Raw genomic sequence first — 20,839 nt, forward strand, 5'->3', positions numbered from 1 at the left:
TGCATCTTGTGCAGTAAAAGCTAATGAGGTTATTAGAAAAGTAATAGCAAAATGATTGATTGGTCAATTTGTTTTTTTACAATGACATATTTAGTGGCAGAGATAAAATCTTAATGTGACATAAAATGTCATATTTTTATTGGATAATTTATGGCCATTTCCAAGGGCAACTTCAATCTTATTCACTCTTATTACGTGGAACAGTCTGTTGAACTGGTATGATAAGATGCAATAACTGTTAACTTTAGACTTTAGACTTGAGGAGATTTTATTCACCAAGAACAAGAATACAATGAATTTCAGTTGGTGCTGGTGTTGACATTAATTAAGAAGAAATGTACAAACATAACAAAATTTTATATAATAATTGTACAATAATTTTAATGATTAGAAAAGTTTCTTGAGCAGCTAATCAGCATATAAGAATGATTTCTGAAGGATCATGTGACACTGAAGCCTGGAGTAATGATGCTGAAAATTCAGCTTTAATCACAGGAATAAATTACATTTTAAAATATATTAGTTATTTTGAATTGTATTACTAATTTACAATATTACAATTTTTAATGTATTTTTAAACACACTTTTTTTCAGAAACATTAAAATACAGACCCCAAATTGCTAGATGCTAGTGTACATTTTTAAATAAAATAATTATTAATATTATAAATGTGTGTGTGTGTGTGTGTGTGTGTATATATATATATATATATATATATATATATATATTTTTTTTTTTTTTTTTAATGTATAAAAATAATTTCAAACTTAATTCAAACAGTAATAATAATAATAATAATGACAATATTACTGTTTTTGACTGTATTTTAAAATAATGAAACCTTTTTCTTATTAATGAATAAAATAAAATAGTACCAAAGTAATAGCATAATGCATAATAATAAAGTTCTCTCTCTCTCTCTCTCTCTCTCTCTCTCTCTCTCTCTCTCTCTCTCTCTCTCTATATATATATATATATATTCAAAATTTAGGAATTTCATTATTATTATTATTATTATTATTATTTTATTGAGAATAAGAAAAAAAGTTTCATTATTTCAAAAATACAGCCAAAAAAAACAGTAATATTGTCAATTATTATTATTACTGTTTAAAAGACTATTACATTTGAAATAGAATTAAGTTTTGAATTATTTTATACATAACATTTTAAATGTATAAAATAATTTAAAACTTAATTCTATTTCAAATTTAATAGTCTTTTAAACAGTAATAATAATATTACTGTTTTTGACTGTATTTTTTTAAATAATGAAATACTTTTTAATAATGAAATACTTCAGGATTCTTCCTGGAGGTTAAGTTGGGTGGGCAGGTGAGGTTTCACAGCACACAGTGATTCTTCTGGAATACATTTGGATCGTGTGGTATGATTTGACGGTCGTTGAAAATGAAAAATGAAAAATGAGAAAGTCAAAGTGTTTGAACATTATATTTTTGCTTCCAACTTCCATTTATATCCTTGCTTTGCATCTTACAGTCCTGCCTCCTCCCTTTTATTTGACGTTTTGTGGAATAGCTGATAAAATGGTACTCTAATCAACAATATTAGTTATTGTTCAATAAAAATTTATTGCTAGGCTATATAACAGTGACAAAAGCAAAAATGTGGGATATTAGAAGCTCTAGAAGCCAGTGTCACCTCTGACTTTCCAGTAACATGCAGGAGGTTTGTCATCTGAAGAAAAGTGTTTGTTGAGTCTTCATAAATCAGTCACTTGTCTATAAAATGGCTAGAAGAGTTCGCCGTTTGTCGTCCACGGAGATTCTGCTCATAACACTGGTTGTTTTGCTGTTTGTGGTTTGTGTGGGACTAATTGTCGTCACTTCGCTCGCACTGGACAACAAAGGTATGAGACAATTGCCTCCATTTCAGATGAATAATACTGAATACTTATGATGTTCTGTAGTGACCCTTGTTTCATTTTTTTAGCTATAGATGGCGAAGGAGATGAAACAGGCTCTGAGTTCACTGGGAGACTCGTCCTCTCTAATGGAACCGTTTTCACAGAGGAGCTCCTGAACAAAAACAGCTCACAGTTTAAAGCTCTGGCATATGACACTGAGCAGAAGGTAAATTATTATTAATTATTCCTGGAAAGTTTAAAAGCAGTTCACCCAAAAATACAAATTACTCAGCCTCATGTCGGTCCAAACCCATATGACGTTCTTTCTTCTGTGAAACAGAAGAGCAGATGTTAGGCAGAATGACACTCTCACCATTTACTGTCCACACAATGAAACTGAGACATTCATTCTGCCTAACATCTGCTTTTCTGTTCCACAGAAGAAAGTCAAGTCATACAGTTTTTGAATAACATGAGTGTGAGTAAATGGTGACGGCATCTTCATTTTTGGGTGAACTAATTCTTTATTTCACTGAATGAATCATGAAGCATGTCAAAACATGTTTAGGCCACATTTGACCCCTTATTTAAGAGATTATATTTATATTATTTTTTATTAATTAATTTTATTTATTTATTGTACCAAATGTTTGCATTGTGACATTATTTACATGACAACTAAAACATTTTTGTGCAATTACTGGAATATGAAATCACCATAAATTAATTTACAAGTCATAGGACAGGCGTTGTATTTGTTGTAAAACCTTTAAGACTGCTTTTAAAGGGATAGTTCTCCCAAAAAAAGAAAATTCTGTCCTCATTTACTCACCATCAAGTTGTTCTAAACCTGTAAGAATTTCTTTCTTCTGTTGAACACAAAAGAAGATATTGATGGAGCCCACTGACTTCCATAGTATTCCCCCCCATACTGTTGAAGTCAATGGGGTCCATCAACTGTTTGGTTAAGCATATTCTTCAAAATATCATCTTTTGTGTTCAGCAGAAGAAAGACATTCATACAGGTTTAGAACAACTTGAGGGTGAGCAAAATGATGATAGAATTTTCATTTTTGGGTGAACTATCCCTTTAATGAAAACATTACATTAATTGTTTACAGTCGAAATCGCTTTATAAAGGAAAATCATCATTGATAAAAAAATAAAGGGAACGGCAAAAACATCTTGATGCATTACATTCATTAGAATTAATTGTGCTTAATAGTCATGAAAATGCCACAATGTGAATATAAAAATGTTAATAGTACTTAATAAGCTTTATCATGTAAAATATTATTTTAAATGTGAGCATATTTTCATGAGAAAAATCATTGTAATGGTTACTGAAGTTTTGTGTGTACATTATGTGAATCTATATGCAAATCAAGCTTCAGGGCAGAAGATGCGACTAACATTTGTATATAGTGTTATGTTACAGACCATTTCATTCTGTAAGTTGCTGGCTGACTAATATCATTACTATTCCATATCAGTATTTTAGTGTGATAAAGCAGATTTTGTGTTCTTTGTGTATTGCTGCCTGCTTGCAGATCAATGAAGCCTACAGTCTTACTTCCCTTAAAGAGCAGTTCAGAAGTTCCAAGGTCAATGAATTCAGGTAAGACTTTATGGCCAGGTTTCACAGACAGGGATTGGGCCTTAGTTCAGTTAGGACATTTAAGTAGCTTTTATAAATGTGCCGTAGAAAAAAACATTACTGGTGTGCATCTTGAGACAAAACAATGAATGATTGTTCACCCAAAAATGAAAATAATGTAATTTATTACTTACCCTCATGCCGTTCCACACCCATAAGACCTACGTTCATCTTCGGAACACAAATTAAGATATTTTTGTTGAAATCCGATGGCTCAGTGAGGCCTGCATAGCCAGCAATGACATTTCCTCTCTCAAGATCCATTAATGTACTAAAAACATTTAAATCAGTTCATGTGAGTACAGTGGTTCAATATTAAAGGTGCCCTAGATTCAAAAATTGAATTTACCTCGGCATAGTTAAATAACAAGAGTTCAGTACATGGAAATGACATACAGTGGGTCTCAAACTCCATTGTTTCCTCCTTCTTATATAAATCTCATTTGTTTAAAAGACCACCGAAGAACAGGCGAATCTCAACATAACACCGACTGTTACGTAACAGTCGGGGTGTACGCCCCCAATATTTGCATATGCCAGCCCACGTTTCCAACATTATAAAAGGCATTAGACAAGGGCAGAACGTCTGGATGTGCACAGCTGAATCAACAGACTAGGTAAGCAAGCAAGAACAATAGCAAAAAATGGCAGATGGAGCAATAATAACTGACATGATCCATGATAACATGATATTTTTAGTGATATTTGTAAACTGTCTTTCTAAATGTTTCGTTAGCATGTTGCTAATGCACTGTTAAATGTGGTTAAAGTTACCATAGTTTCTTACTGTATTCACGGAGACAAGAGCTGTCACTATTTTCATTTTTAAACACTTGCAGTCTATATAATGCATAAACACAACTTCATTCTTTATAAATCTCTCCAACAGTGTAGCATTAGCCGTTAGCCACGGAGCATAGCCTCAAACTCATTCAGAATCAAATGTAAACATCAAAATAAACACTGTACTTACGCGATTAGACATGCTGCATGACAAACACTTTGTAAAGATCCATTTTGAGGGTTATATTAGCTGTTTGAACTTTTTTTATGTTGTTTAAGGCAAGCGCGAGCTCCGTGGGCGTGGAGCACGAGATTTAAAGGGCCACACACCCTGAATCGGCTCATTTCTAATTATGCCCCAAAATAGGCAGTTAAAAAAATTAATTAAAAAAAATCTTTTTTGAGCTGAAACTTCACAGACACATTCAGGGGACACCTTAGACTTATATTACATCTTTTAAAAAAAAGTTCTAGGGCACCTTTAATATTATAAAGTGATGAGAATATTTTTGGTGCACCAAAAAAACAAAATAACGACTTATATAGTGATGGCTGATTTCAAAACACTGCTTCAGGAAGCTTCGGAGAGTTATGAAGCTTTTGTGTCGAATCATGATTCGGATCGCGTGTCAAACCGCCAAACTGCTGAAATCACGTGACTTTGGCACTCCAAACCGCTGATTCGACACACTGATTCATAATGCACCGAAGCTTCCTGAAGCAGTATTTTGAAATCGGCCATCACTAGGGCTGCACGATTAATCGCATGAGATTGTCATGCGTGTCTCGTCAGTAAAGCCGGTTCTGTGATTAGCGGTAAATGTCCATCACCTGCTTTCAAATGGAGCGGCACTTAATATACAGAGCCGTAGTTCGCGGACAAGCTACGCAATATTGCGTTCATAATCGATTATTATACGAAATGAGGCAAGGGTCTACACCTACAACTCTACAATAAACTCTTATTATAGGCGTACTATAGTGATTCAGGATAAGTGCTTCTCAAGTAAATGCATATGATTTTTGCAGTGACACAACACATAATATCTCTGTTTTTCTCCTGTTGTCCTCAGCGAAGGCAGTGTGGTTGTGCACTTTGACGTCCTCTTCCATGGCGTTCTAGATTCTGAGGTAGCGCAGGAACAGTTAGTAGATGGTTTACAGCAAAGTGAAGGTGGAAATGATGGCCTTGTGATTGACATCGACAGTGTGCAGGTCTCAGGTAATATCATCAATATCAAGGCATATCTACAGTTTCATAGTCATCTGAAAATCTCCATGTGACCTTGTAGTCTTAATTTAATTAGCTAATTGAATATAGGCAATTAATTTGTTTGAGTTGGTTGTTTAACAGTTCATTTGATTGTATAAAATGTATTTTACCTTCAGATAAACCAACTACAACCCAGAGAGCATCTACAACAAAACCAGGTAGGATATGGTTTAGATTTTATTGCTGCTGTTGCAGTGTGTGCTGTGAGGTCACTCATCATGACATGGACAGCGACAGACATCATGTCAGGGAAAAAGTGTCATTTCTGGTTGTTAAAATTGTATTTATTCATGTTATGAAAAGCTAAATACATTTTAATATAAATGATTTGGATCAACATCAAAATGTTTAAAATTAATTAGTATGAATGTATAAGGGAATGTGTGAATACATTTTCACAATTGCTAATCACCTTTTTGCCATTTTAATTGGCTCTTCAGTGTGACAAATTAATTTTACACAATTCAATTGTGAAAATTCAATGTAGTGTCTTAATTATTTTGAGCTTATTAAAGCTGCATGTGTAAAAAATTATGGAAGCTTGTTTCTGCCACTGAATAAAACATAAAAAAGGTAATTGCTACTTTTTTATCTCACAATTCTGACTTTTTTCCTCAGAATTATGATATAAACTTGCAATTGTGAGGTATAATGTCAGAATTGCAGGAAATAAAGTTCTTGTGAGATAAACTTGCAAATCTGAGAAATAAAATCAGTGTTTTTTCCTCAGAATTGGAATTTATAACACGCATTTGCAAGTTTATATCTCACAATTAGGAGAAAAAAAAAGTTTCAAACTCGCAATTGCAGGAAAAAAGTCAGATTTGTGAGTTTGTTCCCCAATTCTGACTTTTTAACTCTCAATTCTGAGAAAAAAGTCAGAATTGCGAGATGTAAACTCGCTATTGTGAGATAAAAAGTCGTAATTATCTTTTAAAAAAAAAAAATTTCGGTGGCAAAAACAAGCTTCTGTAAAAAATAGAAAAATGCTATGAAGTATAAATGTGTGACATGAAGAATTTCATGTCAGTGTATATATTCTGTTCCAAAGTTTGGGTTCAGTAATTTTTAAAAAAAGAAATTAAAGGGATAGTTCACCCAAAAATGAAAATGTGATGTTTATCTGCTTACCCCCAGGGCATCCAAGATGTAGGTGACTTTGTTTCTTCAGTAGAACACAAATGATGATTTTTAACTCTAATCGTTGCCGTCTGACAGTCTTATAATGCGAGTGAATGGGAACACAATCTATAAGAGTCAAAAAATATGCATAGACAAATCCAAATTAAACCCTGCGGCTCGTGATGACACATTGATCCTAAGACACGAAACGATCGGTTTGTGCAAGAAACTGAACAGTATTTATAGAATTTTTTTACCTCTTATACCACTATGTCCAGCTGCGTTCAGCACTCGCTTAGTGAGTTTTGATCGCGCTCTGACAACGGAAGTAATGCCTAGCACTCATTGAAGTATACGCGCGAGACATCACTGCCGTTGTCAGAGCGCGATCAAATTTTCATTTTTGGGTGAACTATCCCTTTAATACTTTTATTCAGCAAGTTTGCATTAAATTGATCAAAAGTGACAGTAAGAAATAGAATCCTGAAAAAAAAAATGTATCATGGTTTCCTCAAAATGATTAAGCAGCAAAACTGTTTTCAACATTAATACTGAGAAATGTTTCTTGAGCAGCAAATCAGCATATTAGAATGGTTTCAGTCTTCAGTGTGACACTGAAGACTGAAAAATCATCCATCATAAGAATAAATTACATTTTAAAATACATTAAAACAGAAAACGGTTATTTTAAATTGTATTCATATTGCATAATATTACTGTTTTTACAGTATTTATGATCAAATAACAGCATAAGAGAATAGGAGACTTATTCAAAAACATTTTTAAAATTCTGACCGACCCTTACCTTTAGAATGGTAGTGTATCTGCATTTAATTAACAACCTTTGTGACAGAAAATTACAGATTTGGATAAAAAGTGAATATTTTTCTACTTGTTGGCTGTAATGGTAATAGTTGTGCGTCCTCTGTCAGTCACTCCAGTGAATTGTCCAGATGGACAGAAGGCATGTGCTGACGGTACAAGATGTATTCCTCAAACTGACTTCTGTGATGGAATACAAAACTGCTCTGATGGCTCAGATGAGAGCCAGAGTGTCTGTGGTATGTATTTATGACTCTTTTGATATGTTTTATTTACAATATTGGTATTTACTTTGAAATTATGCACTTATTGCGATAGATAAAGTATTATATGTCTTTCATGCTCCATAGCAACAGTGTGTGATGGACAGTTTCTCCTGCTTGGTCCGACTGGATCCTTCCACTCTAAAAACTTTCCAGAGGTCTATGACAGTCCCACATCCTGCCGTTGGATCATACAGTAATACAATAATCAGACACATCTAGACATACTTTGAGATTTCACCAACTCATATAGTCTTTCATTCCACCCACAGAGTGACTGAGGGCTTGGCCATAAACATAGCCTTTCACACTTTCCAAACGGAGCAAGATATTGATGTTCTGGAGCTATATGAGGGCATCGGCCCTATGAAAACTCTAACATGTGAGATTAGAAAATCAAACCATATTGCATTAACATTTTGGACTTCTAAAGTCGTGTTTTGACATCAGATTGTGTCTTTCAGTCTCTCTCTCAGGAACGTCACCTGGGGACATCTGGCTATTATCTCATGAAGCCACTGTTGAATTTTTCGCAGACTACAGCAATAACTTCCAAGGCTTCAATGCTACTTACATGGCAAAGAACATCAGTGAGCTCTCTAGTGGGTATTGATTTTCCAAAAATACCATACCTGCCATTGAATCAATGTTATTTGAACATTTATGGAAGGTCGACACAATAATGGTTTGGAAATAGCTTATTCAGATGCATATAGAGCGCTGAAGTTAGGATGTATTTTTGTTGGCCAACCCGGAAGTTAGCATCACCATGGTTTTCTTGACAAAAACCCCATAGGATACTTCCAATGGCTATTGCAGAAAATAAGCTCTGTGTGACTGAGAAAAGTTGGATTCTTACACATTCTCCTCATTTAGATAAATTTCACAAATTTTGAAGCCTAAATACAATCGGCAGAAGTAAAAGCTAAATGTAGGCCTTAAACAAAGTACACATGACTTCAACGTCTCCATCACTAAGCTTCCGACATCTCTATATATTGATCTTGTTTTAACCACAAACCTTATGTATGGCATTTAACCAAAATCACATTAAACACTTAAGCACAATGGAACATGAAGTGTAAGAATATTAACTTTATTTCATTTTTTTTTTTTTTCAAATCATATTCAAATTTATTAGTGAAAAGTCAAGTTTTTATTGAACTCTATGGTCTTTGGTAGATGAAGACAAGATAAGCTGTTCGTTTGAAGAGGACTTCTGTCTCTGGAGGCAAGAATTTGATGACAATGGCGACTGGATTCGAGCTCAAGGCGCTACTCTTCCATCAGACACTGGCCCGAGCTTTGATCACACAATGGGCAACCAGTCAGGTGCCATTTAATACACTCTGCTATTAAAGATTGTACATCAAATTTATCTGCAGTTACCAAATACTCGAAAATGTATTCTATCTAATGTTTTATTATACTTTGATTTCTGATTGATGTTACTTTTACTATATGCACACCTGATGTACTGCACTTAACAGATTTTTATCTCATAGGGTACTACATTGTGACCCCTCGGACTCCTGGAAGTTGGGAAAAAAAATTCAGAATCTACAGTCTTCCTCTGACTCCTACAAAGGAATCAATGTGTCTGCAATTCTGGTTAGTTTTTTATCAGGGGTAACATTTGGAAACATTCAGCTTATACATGCACATTTTTCAGGGGAAAAAAAAAACGTAATCATTATTACAAATGTGTAATTAGAAATACAGTATATTTAAATACATGACATGCAAGTTTCAATAGAAATTACATTAAAGTCTATTTTAGTTTACCATTTTTAATATCAATCATTTATCAATTGCACTTAAGTATATTCTTTTAAAGTTATATTTCCATTTCCATAATAAGTACTCTTCTTAAAAGTAAGCTGAGGTGTACTTCTTTTTCTCAAGGGATTGTACTTCCCTGTAAGCATTTGATGAATGTACCTGTGCTCTTTTCAGGTATCATATGTTTGGGGTGGAGGTGTGGCGTCTGACAGTCACAAAAGAGGAAGGGTCATCAGTCACTGTCCTCTTCCAGAAAGAAGGGAACTATGGTGACAACTGGAACTATGCTCAAGCCACACTAAACGTGACTGAAGATGCTGTGGTCAGTTTATTTAAAAATCAACTTAAATTTTATAACATTAAATGGTTAAAGTAATTAAATACATTCGACTTTTTTGTTTGTCTCTTAGGTGGTCTTTGAAGCACAGAAGAGGGCGGGACTTCTGAATGATATCGCCCTGGATGACATCAGCATAGTGCCCGGTTCCTGTGGACAGGCCCCCCCTGACCCAACCCCTGTCCCCCCTCCCACAACCCCCCTCCCATACCAGGTAAGATCTAGCAATAGACCCTTTTCACAATAACATCAGTTAACTTTCGCCTATCTGTAAAGCAGTGTTTCTGTAGTCTTGCCTTCGCACCAGAGGACCTTTGAATTTCTCAGGAAAATGCAGTAACAACTTGAAATACGAAAGGAAAAGTTAAGAGTAAGACTTATAATTATTGCTGTCAAAACGATTAATTGCAATTAATCGCATCTAACATAAAAGTTTTTATGTATATATATGTATATGTGTATGTATATGTCACGGCTCCCTGATGAATCCAGATATCTCTCAATATGAAAGCTATTTTAGGCTGGGCAGTGTAGCTGTAACCATCTCTTAGCTCTGTATCAGAGAAAAAATTGGTCTTATTTGCACTTTGAATATTGAGAGCGTGCGATTATGGTTGCACTTATTGTAAAGTGTTACCATAAAAATGAATAACAGTTTTCTCTTAATCTTATTAAGCACAAACAATAAGGTTTCATTTGTTAACATTAGTTAATGCACTGTGAACTATCATGAACTAACAATGAATGACTATTTTTATTAACTAACATAAACAAAGATTAATAAATACTGTAGCAAAGATATTGCTCATTGTTAGTTGATGTTGGTTAATACATTAATGTTAATAAATGAGACCTTATTGTAAAGTGTAACCATTTTTATTTATACTGTTTTTATTTCTATGATCAGTTTGTGGAAAGGAGTTCAGTTAGGAAGTCAAAAGTTGTAGAAGCTCATAAATCATGTACAGTACAGTAAATGTACATGTACAGTAAGGTCTGAAGAGACTGAAATCATACAGGAGAGAAGCCAGTCAGTTGAGTTAGTGGCAAAACCTTTTACAGTACTTGAGTATTGTTGTCTTTTACTGCATATGATAATTCACACTCAGAAAGAAGAACTGTAATGACATTCATTAAGATGATTAGTTAAAACATTTCAAATACACCTGCAGAATATTTTTTCTAGTCATGTATTTCGCCATTGAGGATTTCTTAAAAATAGTGTGTAAAAATCTTGTATCGTCTCGTCTCGTGAGATACCCGTCTCGTCACACCCCTAATATATATATATAATTTATTATGTTATGCCATGTTTATAAAAATAAAGCTGAAAAAAAAAACTTTATTAGTATTTAAAAATAATTTATTATGTTGACCTTAATTCTTATACATACAGGCGCTGAATTAAGCAATACATAAATTATGGAATGAAGAGTCTTTCTTTTGCTACATGTAAACGTATGTGTTTATTTGACAAATGCTGACAAATACATCTAATCAACTACATGTGCAAACACTGTGTAAGAGTCACTAAAGGAAGCGTCAAGTCAAGTCAAGTCACCTTTATTTATATAGCGCTTTTTACAATGCAGATTGTGTCAAAGCAGCTTTACATTGATAGCTGGTACATAATTTGGCTGCACAGCAGCTCTTAAATAATAGTGTCAATGCAGGCAGATCAGAAGCACTGTTGAATAAATGTCACGAATACTATTGAATATCAAATGTCGAGTGTCCCCAACTAAGCAAGCCAAAGGCGACAGCGGCAAGGAACCCAAACTCCATCAGGTGACATCAGGTGGCAAACAAGTGGCAAATAGGTGTTAAAATGGAGAAAAAAAAAAACCTTGGGAGAAACCAGGCTTAGTCGGGGGGCCAGTTCTCCTCTGGCGAACAGTGCTTTGTTACAATCAGGTTGCTATCATAAGTCTGATAGGATCGCAACAATCAAAGTATTTATTTCGGTTCCATCCAGTTGAGGATCGTATTCATCACGCCGGTATGGACGGTTTGTTGAGGAACTGTGCTACTGGGTGTCGTGTCGATGAGGCCTTCACAATGGATGATCTAGTTGACTTGATCTCTGCTGATACTTCAGGGCTGCGTTGTGGTCGTGTCCAGTTGAGGATCGTATTCATCACGCCGGTATGGACGGTCTGTTGAGGAACTGTGGCACTGGCTGTCGTGTTGATGATGTCTTCACAATGGATGATCTAGTTGAAAGTGTACGACTTAAGTGCTCAATTTTCAACTGACTACGTGGCTGCTGTCATCCTCTAACTGCATTTGTGGTATATATATAAATAAATATTGGGTGTACTCCATTTGAGTTGCTAAGAATTCCACTATGCTGACGAAGTAAGAATACACCATCCGCTTCAAAACAGAAGTTGAGTGACGTCATGTGAAAAGGGCATATTATACAATGTGTTAGTCATGCAAATGCCATTTTTATCAGCACAAAATTGTAAAGGAGTAACATTTATGTATTATATTAAATGTTTTATAATAGTGGATTGTGGTGGACCCTTTGACCTGTATGAGTCAAACTCAACATTCAACTCTCCAAACTACCCCAATGGATATGGACACGATGCTATGTGTAAGTACTAAAAAGATTAATTTAACTTTTAGCCATGATCATTAAGAATGCAGAACAATTCATAGAAGATTCTAATAAAAAAATGGACAATTACACCCCTAAAGTTTTGATTATTATTGTTTATCTTGGTCAGGTATATGGACTTTACATGCTAAGGAAGGACAGAATATACAATTGCATTTTCAAGACGTTGCTTTAGAGATGGATTATGATGTTTTGGAAATTCGTGATGGAGTGGAGCCCAATTCAGATTTGCTAGGTAATTTTGTTGGGAAGACATGAATCTTTACACATATTTACTATATACAGTCAAACCAAAAATTATTCCTGCATTTTTGATATATTTTTACTAGTGGGTGCAGGACACAATAGTTCATTTATGTAAAGTGAGGATAGCAAAATAAAGTAAACTGTGACATATTATACCCAAAAATTCTTCATACAGTGGACTACCAGAAAAAAATGACATAAATTTGTAACAAAAAAATATTCAGACACTTTGACCATGTTTTGCTTGAGTGATATCTGGCATAATTAAGATTATTTTTTTCTGACACAGTTTAACTTTGAGATGTTGTCATATTTTATTACCAATTTTTTAACTATAGTGAATAAACTGTATTAATGAATGAAATGTTCAAGGTGTCCGTTCAAGGTTTGACTGTGTGTGTGTTTGTGTGTATGCATTTCAATACATTTTTCAATAAAAAAAAATGTATGTATACTACTTTGCAAAAGTTTATGGAGTAATGTGTGTTTCATCACTGAAGGTGTCCTAACTGGTGAACGTTCCTTCCCGGATCTTTTTTCCACAACCTCTCAGATGACCATCATGTTTTACACAGACACAGCAGGGAATGACAGAGGCTTTCTAGCCAACTTTAGCACAGGCCTTAACCTTGGCCAACCAGGTTTGTTTTCTTCTTTGTACTGTATGAGAATGGTACAATAACATGCAGATAGCCTAAGAAACGGCAAAAATTCTTATGAATATGCAGATCCATGTCCCACTGGCCAGTTTCAGTGCAGCACAGGAGCGTGTGTGTCCAGTGCCAGTGTGTGCGATGGGGTAGAAAACTGCTCTGATGGCTCAGATGAAGGCGACTGTGGTAAATCAACAAGTTAAACTACAGCAAAACCTTACAAATCAAATCATGCTGTTCATGCTGTTGATCACAGGCTCTGTTGTATTGTAGTGCATTTAATAAAAGCTGATGCAACTGGAACTGAAAGACTGAGACTTCAAGTCCAGAATGAGCTTTACACGGTATGTGCTGAAGACCTCTGGACCTCTCAGCTATCGGACTTCTTCTGCCGCTACTTGGGTTACAGGTAAACACTTAACCAACGAATAAATTTAACATATTATAATATTAACCCTGTGAAGACAGACATATGAAAGAAAAATCAAAATTTTGAACCCGTTTTTTAACCTTAAAGGGATAGTTCACTCAAAAATAAATATTCTGTCATCATTTACTCAACCTCAAGTTGTTCCAAACATGTATGAGTTTCTTTCTTCTGTTTCACAGGAGCATTTGAAAACATTCATAAAAATTTTGTTGAGTATCATATTTGATACATCAGGCTTTTATGGCTCATATAGTATGATATAGGAGAATATGGAGCTCATACTTGAGGATGAAAAAAACACCTACATTTTATTCAAATGCACAAACTGACCAAAAATATGCAGTTTAGTGCAGTTTCTGATGTTTATGGATAAGATGAAATTCTGATGTAAATCGATGAGATAGGGATAGTTCACCCAAAAATCAAAATTCTGTCATCATTTACTCACCCTCAAGTTGTTCCAAATCTGAAGATATTTTGAAGAAAGTTCTGAAAATCTTAAGATATTTTGAAGAAAGTTTGTAACCAGGCCGTTTTGGGGCACCATTGACTTCCATAGTAGGGGAAAAAAAAATACTATGGAAGTCAATGGTGCCCCAAAACTGTTCAGTTTCCCACATTCTTCAAAATATCTTCCTTTGTGTTCAACAGAACAAATAAATTAATACAGATTTGGAACAACTTGAGGGTGAGTAAATGATGACAGAATTTTGATTTTTGGGTGAACTATCCCTTTAAGCTTAAAATAGTTTGTCAAATAATACCTATAAGGAAAAAACAGTATAACATCTTGTTTGTTGATGTGTCTAGGTCAGGAATTGCCTCATTCTCAATCATTATGGATGGAGATAGTCCGTTTACCACTGTGAGTGTGAATGCTAATGGCTCACTGGATCTGAAACCCAGGTAATCAATAATCATTTTTTTCTGGAAAAAAAAATGTATTGACCTATAAAATCTCATTTCAAATTCTTTTGTCTTTTTAAAGTGACACATGTCTCAGTGAGAAGATCGTGTCACTGCATTGTAACAATCAACGTAAGTTTGAAAGCCACTCCTTGGATCATACACTCTTAAAATCACCAAAAATCTAACATCTCTTGTTGTGTACAATGTGTTTTAGCATGTGGCGTTCGTAAAGTAACTTTAAAAAGTGAGACCAATGTGGAAACGGACAGAAACCAAGCAGGCAAAGTGGTGGGAGGACAGGATGCCCAGGAAGGGGCGTGGCCGTGGATAGTGTCTCTGCACTGGCTCGGGCGCCATGTATGCGGGGCCACTTTGATTGACAGGGAATGGTTGATTACGGCGGCACACTGTGTTTATGGGTAAGCATTGCTCAGCATTCTTGGCATTATGTTGCCATTGTAGTTGAAGCTGTAAAAAAAACATGCACTGAGAGACTAAATGATATTTTGATCCTGTAGAAAGAACGTTCACCTGTCAAACTGGGCGGCTATGTTGGGTCTTCACTCTCAGTTTGGGACGGATAACCCTAACAGACAAATCCATTATATAGATCAGATTATCATGCACAAGCGCTATAACAGGATAACAAAGGAGTCTGACTTTGCCCTAATGCATTTACAGACACCTGTCAACTACACAGGTACGTACACACAAAGTTTTATTTCTACAGATCATGTGACACTGAAGACTGGAGTAATGATGCTGGAAATACAGCTTTGATCACAGGAATAAATTACATTTTAAATTTTATTCAAATAGAAAATAGTTATTTTAAATTGTAATAATATTTCACAATATATTACTGTTTTGTCTATATTTGATCAAATAAAAGCAGTCTTCAGACTTTTGAACGGTAGTGTACATGTAGGCTACTTTCTCATCCATGGTTTATTCATTTTGCAGTCCTAATAGGATGGTCATGTGATCTCAACATGGTGGCCATAATGAGGGGGACATGTTTGTCAAAAATATATTGTAAAAGTTATATTTCACCCAAAAATCAAAAGGAAAACAAACTGAAATTATATTTTAATGAATAAATAAAAAAGCTTATTTTTGGGGCCACCTTGTCTTTTTTTTTTATTACATTATGTTCATGTTTCATGACATTTTAAACAACCCCCCACACCCCCCTTCAAATATGACCTGGACATTTGTGTGGGATTTATTTAAATCCTTTTTAAGTGGAAACAGCTTTTGCAGTTGTTAGCTGCACCACTACTTACAGAGATATATTTCAGAACAATGTTGATTTGTACATATTTTATTTTCAGATTTGTAAGGAATTGTCTGCAAAGCATTAAAAAGATTTTTCTTCCAGATTACATTCAGCCCATCTGCCTACCAGATCCTGGAGCACAGATTGAAGAAGGGAGAAAGTGTTTTATTGCTGGTTGGGGACTGCTGTCTGAAAATGGTCAGATATACACATTTGTGCATTTTATTGGAATTTTTTTATTTATTTATTTATTTATTTTTAAGCCAACTCAGATTTGAGTTTCTAATCTTTTGGATGGTCGTGTCTAAGCTGTTTGTTTTTGATCTCCAGGCAACGTAGCTAATGTGTTACAGGAAGCTGTTGTGCCCCTTTTAAGCAACACACAGTGTCAGGAATGGCTGCCTGAGTACAACATTACAGACCGCATCCTGTGTGCTGGATATACTGAGGGTGGGGTGGACTCCTGTAAGGTGTGTACATATATTAACTTTTTATAGGTACAAAGTATAAGTTTTCATATTTTTGTTTTTTTTTGTTAATTTAAAGCTGCAGTCCATAATTTTGTGTTCAAAATTTACAAAATGCATATAATGAGCGAGTACATCATGAATCCATTTTCCAAACCGTTTTTGTCTCATCCTGAATCATTACAGTACGTCTATAGTAAGTGTTTATATTTGGACTATTTTAGACTGCTGCGGAGTATCCCAGTACCTGCGTGACTCATCATAGACATAAAAAGAGAGAAGTAGCTCCAGCTATAATATTCTTCCACAAGATGCATGCAGTTCTGTTTATTATCCGCAAGAGCGCTAAAAGTTACAGACTACAGCTTTAATTAGACCAAGAACAGTGAACAATTTTTTTAATTGACAAACATCAACATGCCTCATATAAACTAATTTTTCTAGCAATTGCAAGTTTTTTTGTAAGAAATAAAGTCAGAATTGTGAAATATAAACTCATAATTGCAAGAAAAAAGTCAGATTTGAGCTGAAATAAAAAAAATGTAATAAAAAAAAAAAAAAGTAATTGTGACTTTTTTTCACTTTTTTTAGCACACTAGTTTTATATCTCACAATTCTGACTTTAATGACAAACATCAATGTGTCTCGCAATTGCAAGAAAAAAGTAAGAGTTGCGAGTTAATATTCTGCAGAATTGCGAGATGTAAACTCGCAATTGAGAGAAAAAAATACAGGATTGTGAGAATAAAAAATTCTCAATTAATTTTTTTCATTCTGTGGCAGAAACAATGGCTGTGTCCGAAATCAAATACTTCCCTACTATATAGTATGCGAAAAACAATACGGCAAACGAATAGTATGTCCGAAAGCACAGTATTTGAAAAACAGTAGTCGAAAAGTCCCCGGATTCCGGCAAGATTCTGAAGTGTGCATTCGATGGACACTTTACTATCCCATGAGGCCACAGGAGAGGATTTATGAATGGCAGTTAAGTGACACAACTGACGCTGATAGGTCACGTGAACAACATGGCAGATATAGTACGTCCAATCCTGCTCCTGGAGGGCCACTCGTCCTGCAGAGTTCAGCTCCAACCCCAATTAAACACACCTGAACCAGCTAATCAGGTCTTAGGATATTAGAAACTTCCAGGCAGGTGGTTGAGGCAAGTTGGAGCTAAACTCTGCAGGACAGTGGCCCTCCAGGACCGATTTTGGATGTAGAACATACTTCTTTAAGAGTCACAAAGTAAGTTCAAATTCAAATGTAGTACCTACTAAGACAATATGCGATTTCGGACACAGCAAAGCTTACATGCATATTAGTTTATCACTTGTTAAAAAAAAGGGAATTGTTTAAAAGGGAAATGTTTTTGCATTATTAATTCTATTTTTTTAATGTATTGGCATATTTTGTGGGCTTTTGACAGGGGGATTCTGGAGGTCCGCTGATGTGTGAAGAGGCTGGCCATTGGGTTCTTGTAGGGGCGACATCTTTTGGTATCGGCTGTGGACGACCCCAGCGGCCTGGAGCATATGCTCGCGTCAGTCAGTTTATTGACTGGGTAGTAGAGAACCGACGGCTCTATTCAGACTGGAAAGGGCTATAATAATTTAGTATGCAGTGATGTTATGTCTTCAGTCGATTGTATTCTTGATTTCAATGGGCTTCTGGACATTGTAATCAACACCAAGTGATTTGTGCACTTTATTGTCATTGCTAAAAAATGTAAATGTGAATAATGGAGAAAAATGTACTTGCTAGTAACCAGTCAGTAATATTCAGCCTACCCAAATGTGAGATTATAAATAGTTTTGAAATATAAATCACAAACTAATGTTAAAATTGTTTTTAAATAAAGTTTTGAATTTTAATTATTTACTGAAATAATTAAAATGTATTTTGCTACAGTTGTTTTGCAGTGGCGGAGCTAGAGGGGTGTCCAGGGTGGCACTGGGCAGGATAAGACATCTGATGTGCCACCCCAAAATTTAATAGGCTACTACTACAATTTAATTTTTTTATTTAATATTACTGAAAGAAACATGACCTTGAGGATGTGATGAGTCTGGTGTGCGGCATCATGCTTCATCTCGTCAGAAGGGCTGCTCTCACAAACACACTCTCACACCATGTCCATTTTTTTGTGGAGTGAAAAACATCGTTGAACAAATAGGACACCGGCAACATACTGACTGACAAAAGGTTACTTTTGATACTATGATTAGAGGGGTGGTTGATTATGATTTCACTTTTTTAACTTTTTTTCAAAGTGCAAAGGAAGATATTCTCTTACAGAAATCGCTTTTTAAGGACTACAACAAGCTTCTTCCCGGGTTGGTGACATCACAAACCCTAAAATTTCCATAAACCCCATCCTCGAGAACACGTAACAAAGAGGGTGCAACCATGTTGGGCTGCTTTAGAGAAGAGGAAGAGTTGTTGTAGTAGAGTGTTGTTACCATGCCGTCATTTTACGCCCGACTGCTTCACAAACGAGGGTCATTTCAGTACTGTATTTGCACAAAAGTTTAACATGACGGCACATGCTAGTCGATGAGTTGAATCAACTCCACAGCAACTACATACATTTATCCACTAATCATCAGGCTTAACATTATGAGCACTGATTATCTCTTCATCACGGCACCTGTTAGTGGGTGGGATATATTAGGCAGCAAGTGAACATTTTGTCCTCAAAGTTGATGTGTTAGAAGCAGGAAAAATGGGAAAGCATAAGGATTTGAGCGTTTTTGACATGAGCCAGATTGTGATGGCTAGATGACTGGGTCAGAGCATCTCCAAAACTGCAGCTCTTGTGGGGTGTTCCTGGTCTGCAGTGGTCAGTATCTATCAAAAGTGCTCCAAGGAAGGAACAGTGGTGAACCAGACAGGATCAAGGGCGGCCAAGGCTCATTGATGCACGTGGGGAGCGAAGGCTGGCCCGCGTGGTCCGATCCAACAGATGAGCTACTGTAGCTCAAATTGCTCGAGAAGTTAATGCTGGTTCTGATAGAAAGGTGTCAGAATACACAGTGCATCACAGTTTGTTGCGTATGGGGCTGCATAGCCACAGACCAGTCAGGGTGCCCATGCTGACCCCTGTCCACTGCCGAAAAAGCCAACAGTGGGCACGTGAGCATCAGAACTGGACCATGGAGCAATGGAAGAAGGTGGCCTGGTCTGATGAATCATGTTTTCTTTTACATCACGTGGATGGCCGGGGCGTGTGCGTCCCATACCTGGGGAACACATGGCACCAGGATGCACTATGGAAAGAAGGCAAGCCGGCGGAGGCAGTGTGATGCTTTGGGCAATGTTCTTCTGGGAAACCTTGGGTCCTGCATCCATGTGGATGTTACTTTGACACGTACCACCTACCTAAGCATTGTTGCAGACCATGTACACCCTTTCATGGAAACGGTATTCCTCTTTCAGCAGGATAATGTGCCCTGCCACAAAGAAAAAATGGTTCAGGAATGGTTTGAGGAGCACAACGAGTTTGAGGTGTTGACTTGGCCTCCAAATCAATCCAATCGAGCATCTGTGGGATGTGCTGAATAAACAAGTCCGATCCATGGAGGCCCCACCTCTCAACTTACAGGACTTGAAGGATCTGCTGCTAACATCTTGGTGCAGATACCACAGCACACCTTCAGGGGTCTAGAGGAGTCCATGCCTCGACGGGTCAGGGCTGTTATGACAGCAAAACCAGGACCAACACAATATTAGGAAGGTGGTCATAATGTTATGCCTGATTGGTGTATATCCTGTAAACACTTTATATAAACACAATACAGGTAGGTCTAAATTTGGGGATCACTTATATCAATGATAGGCCTATATGTCGTCCAGCCCTAAAACTTACATTTTTCTTTCAGTGTTTATTTAAAAACATCCAATTATGCAGAATATAAGATGCTAAATATTTAATTGATGAGTTGTCAATAAAAAAATATAACAATACAATATACCGGGTATAATTTTACCTCAAAATTGACACAAATTGATAACTGCAAATATGTGTTTTGCTGCCTGGAGTCCAGTTGTTTCTGTGAATTGCAGCGATCCATTTGCATTTCTTTTCTGTAGCTTTCGTCAAGTCTCTCTTTACAGTCAATCGCACAGATCTTTCCCGTTTTAGATGTGTTTTTCACAGCATTCATGCTGAAAACCAATGCTGCCACTCAGTTTTTTTTGCCACTGAGTGGGCGTAACCGCAGTCACTCCGGCCGACGGTGATGTCACATGCACACCCTCTGTACCCAAAATACAAAAGGGATACACAAGTGTGTACGCGAAATGAAACGTTGCACACACAA

The 20,839-nt window shown here is 36.0% G+C and overlaps 1 protein-coding gene across 1 annotated transcript; it reads left to right on the forward strand.

Annotated features, from left to right (window-relative positions):
- Positions 1-1,197: 1,197 nt before the first annotated feature.
- tmprss15 (transmembrane serine protease 15) lies at positions 1,198-18,391 on the forward strand. The gene is given in 26 exon segments (XM_048167236.1): positions 1,198-1,871; positions 1,955-2,094; positions 3,419-3,486; positions 5,382-5,530; positions 5,698-5,739; positions 7,636-7,764; positions 7,876-7,984; positions 8,061-8,170; positions 8,253-8,390; positions 8,971-9,120; positions 9,294-9,399; positions 9,745-9,892; positions 9,981-10,100; positions 10,103-10,121; positions 12,420-12,509; positions 12,643-12,768; positions 13,280-13,420; positions 13,508-13,618; positions 13,706-13,841; positions 14,673-14,768; positions 14,851-14,900; positions 14,986-15,190; positions 15,290-15,471; positions 16,153-16,248; positions 16,381-16,520; positions 17,947-18,391. Coding segments are annotated over 26 exon segments (3,102 nt in total). The 5' UTR covers positions 1,198-1,750; the 3' UTR covers positions 18,127-18,391.
- The last annotated feature ends 2,448 nt before the right edge of the window (positions 18,392-20,839 follow it).

The sequence above is a fragment of the Megalobrama amblycephala genome, linkage group LG18 (assembly GCF_018812025.1).
Source record: "Megalobrama amblycephala isolate DHTTF-2021 linkage group LG18, ASM1881202v1, whole genome shotgun sequence".
Taxonomy (NCBI): Eukaryota; Metazoa; Chordata; class Actinopteri; order Cypriniformes; family Xenocyprididae; genus Megalobrama; species Megalobrama amblycephala.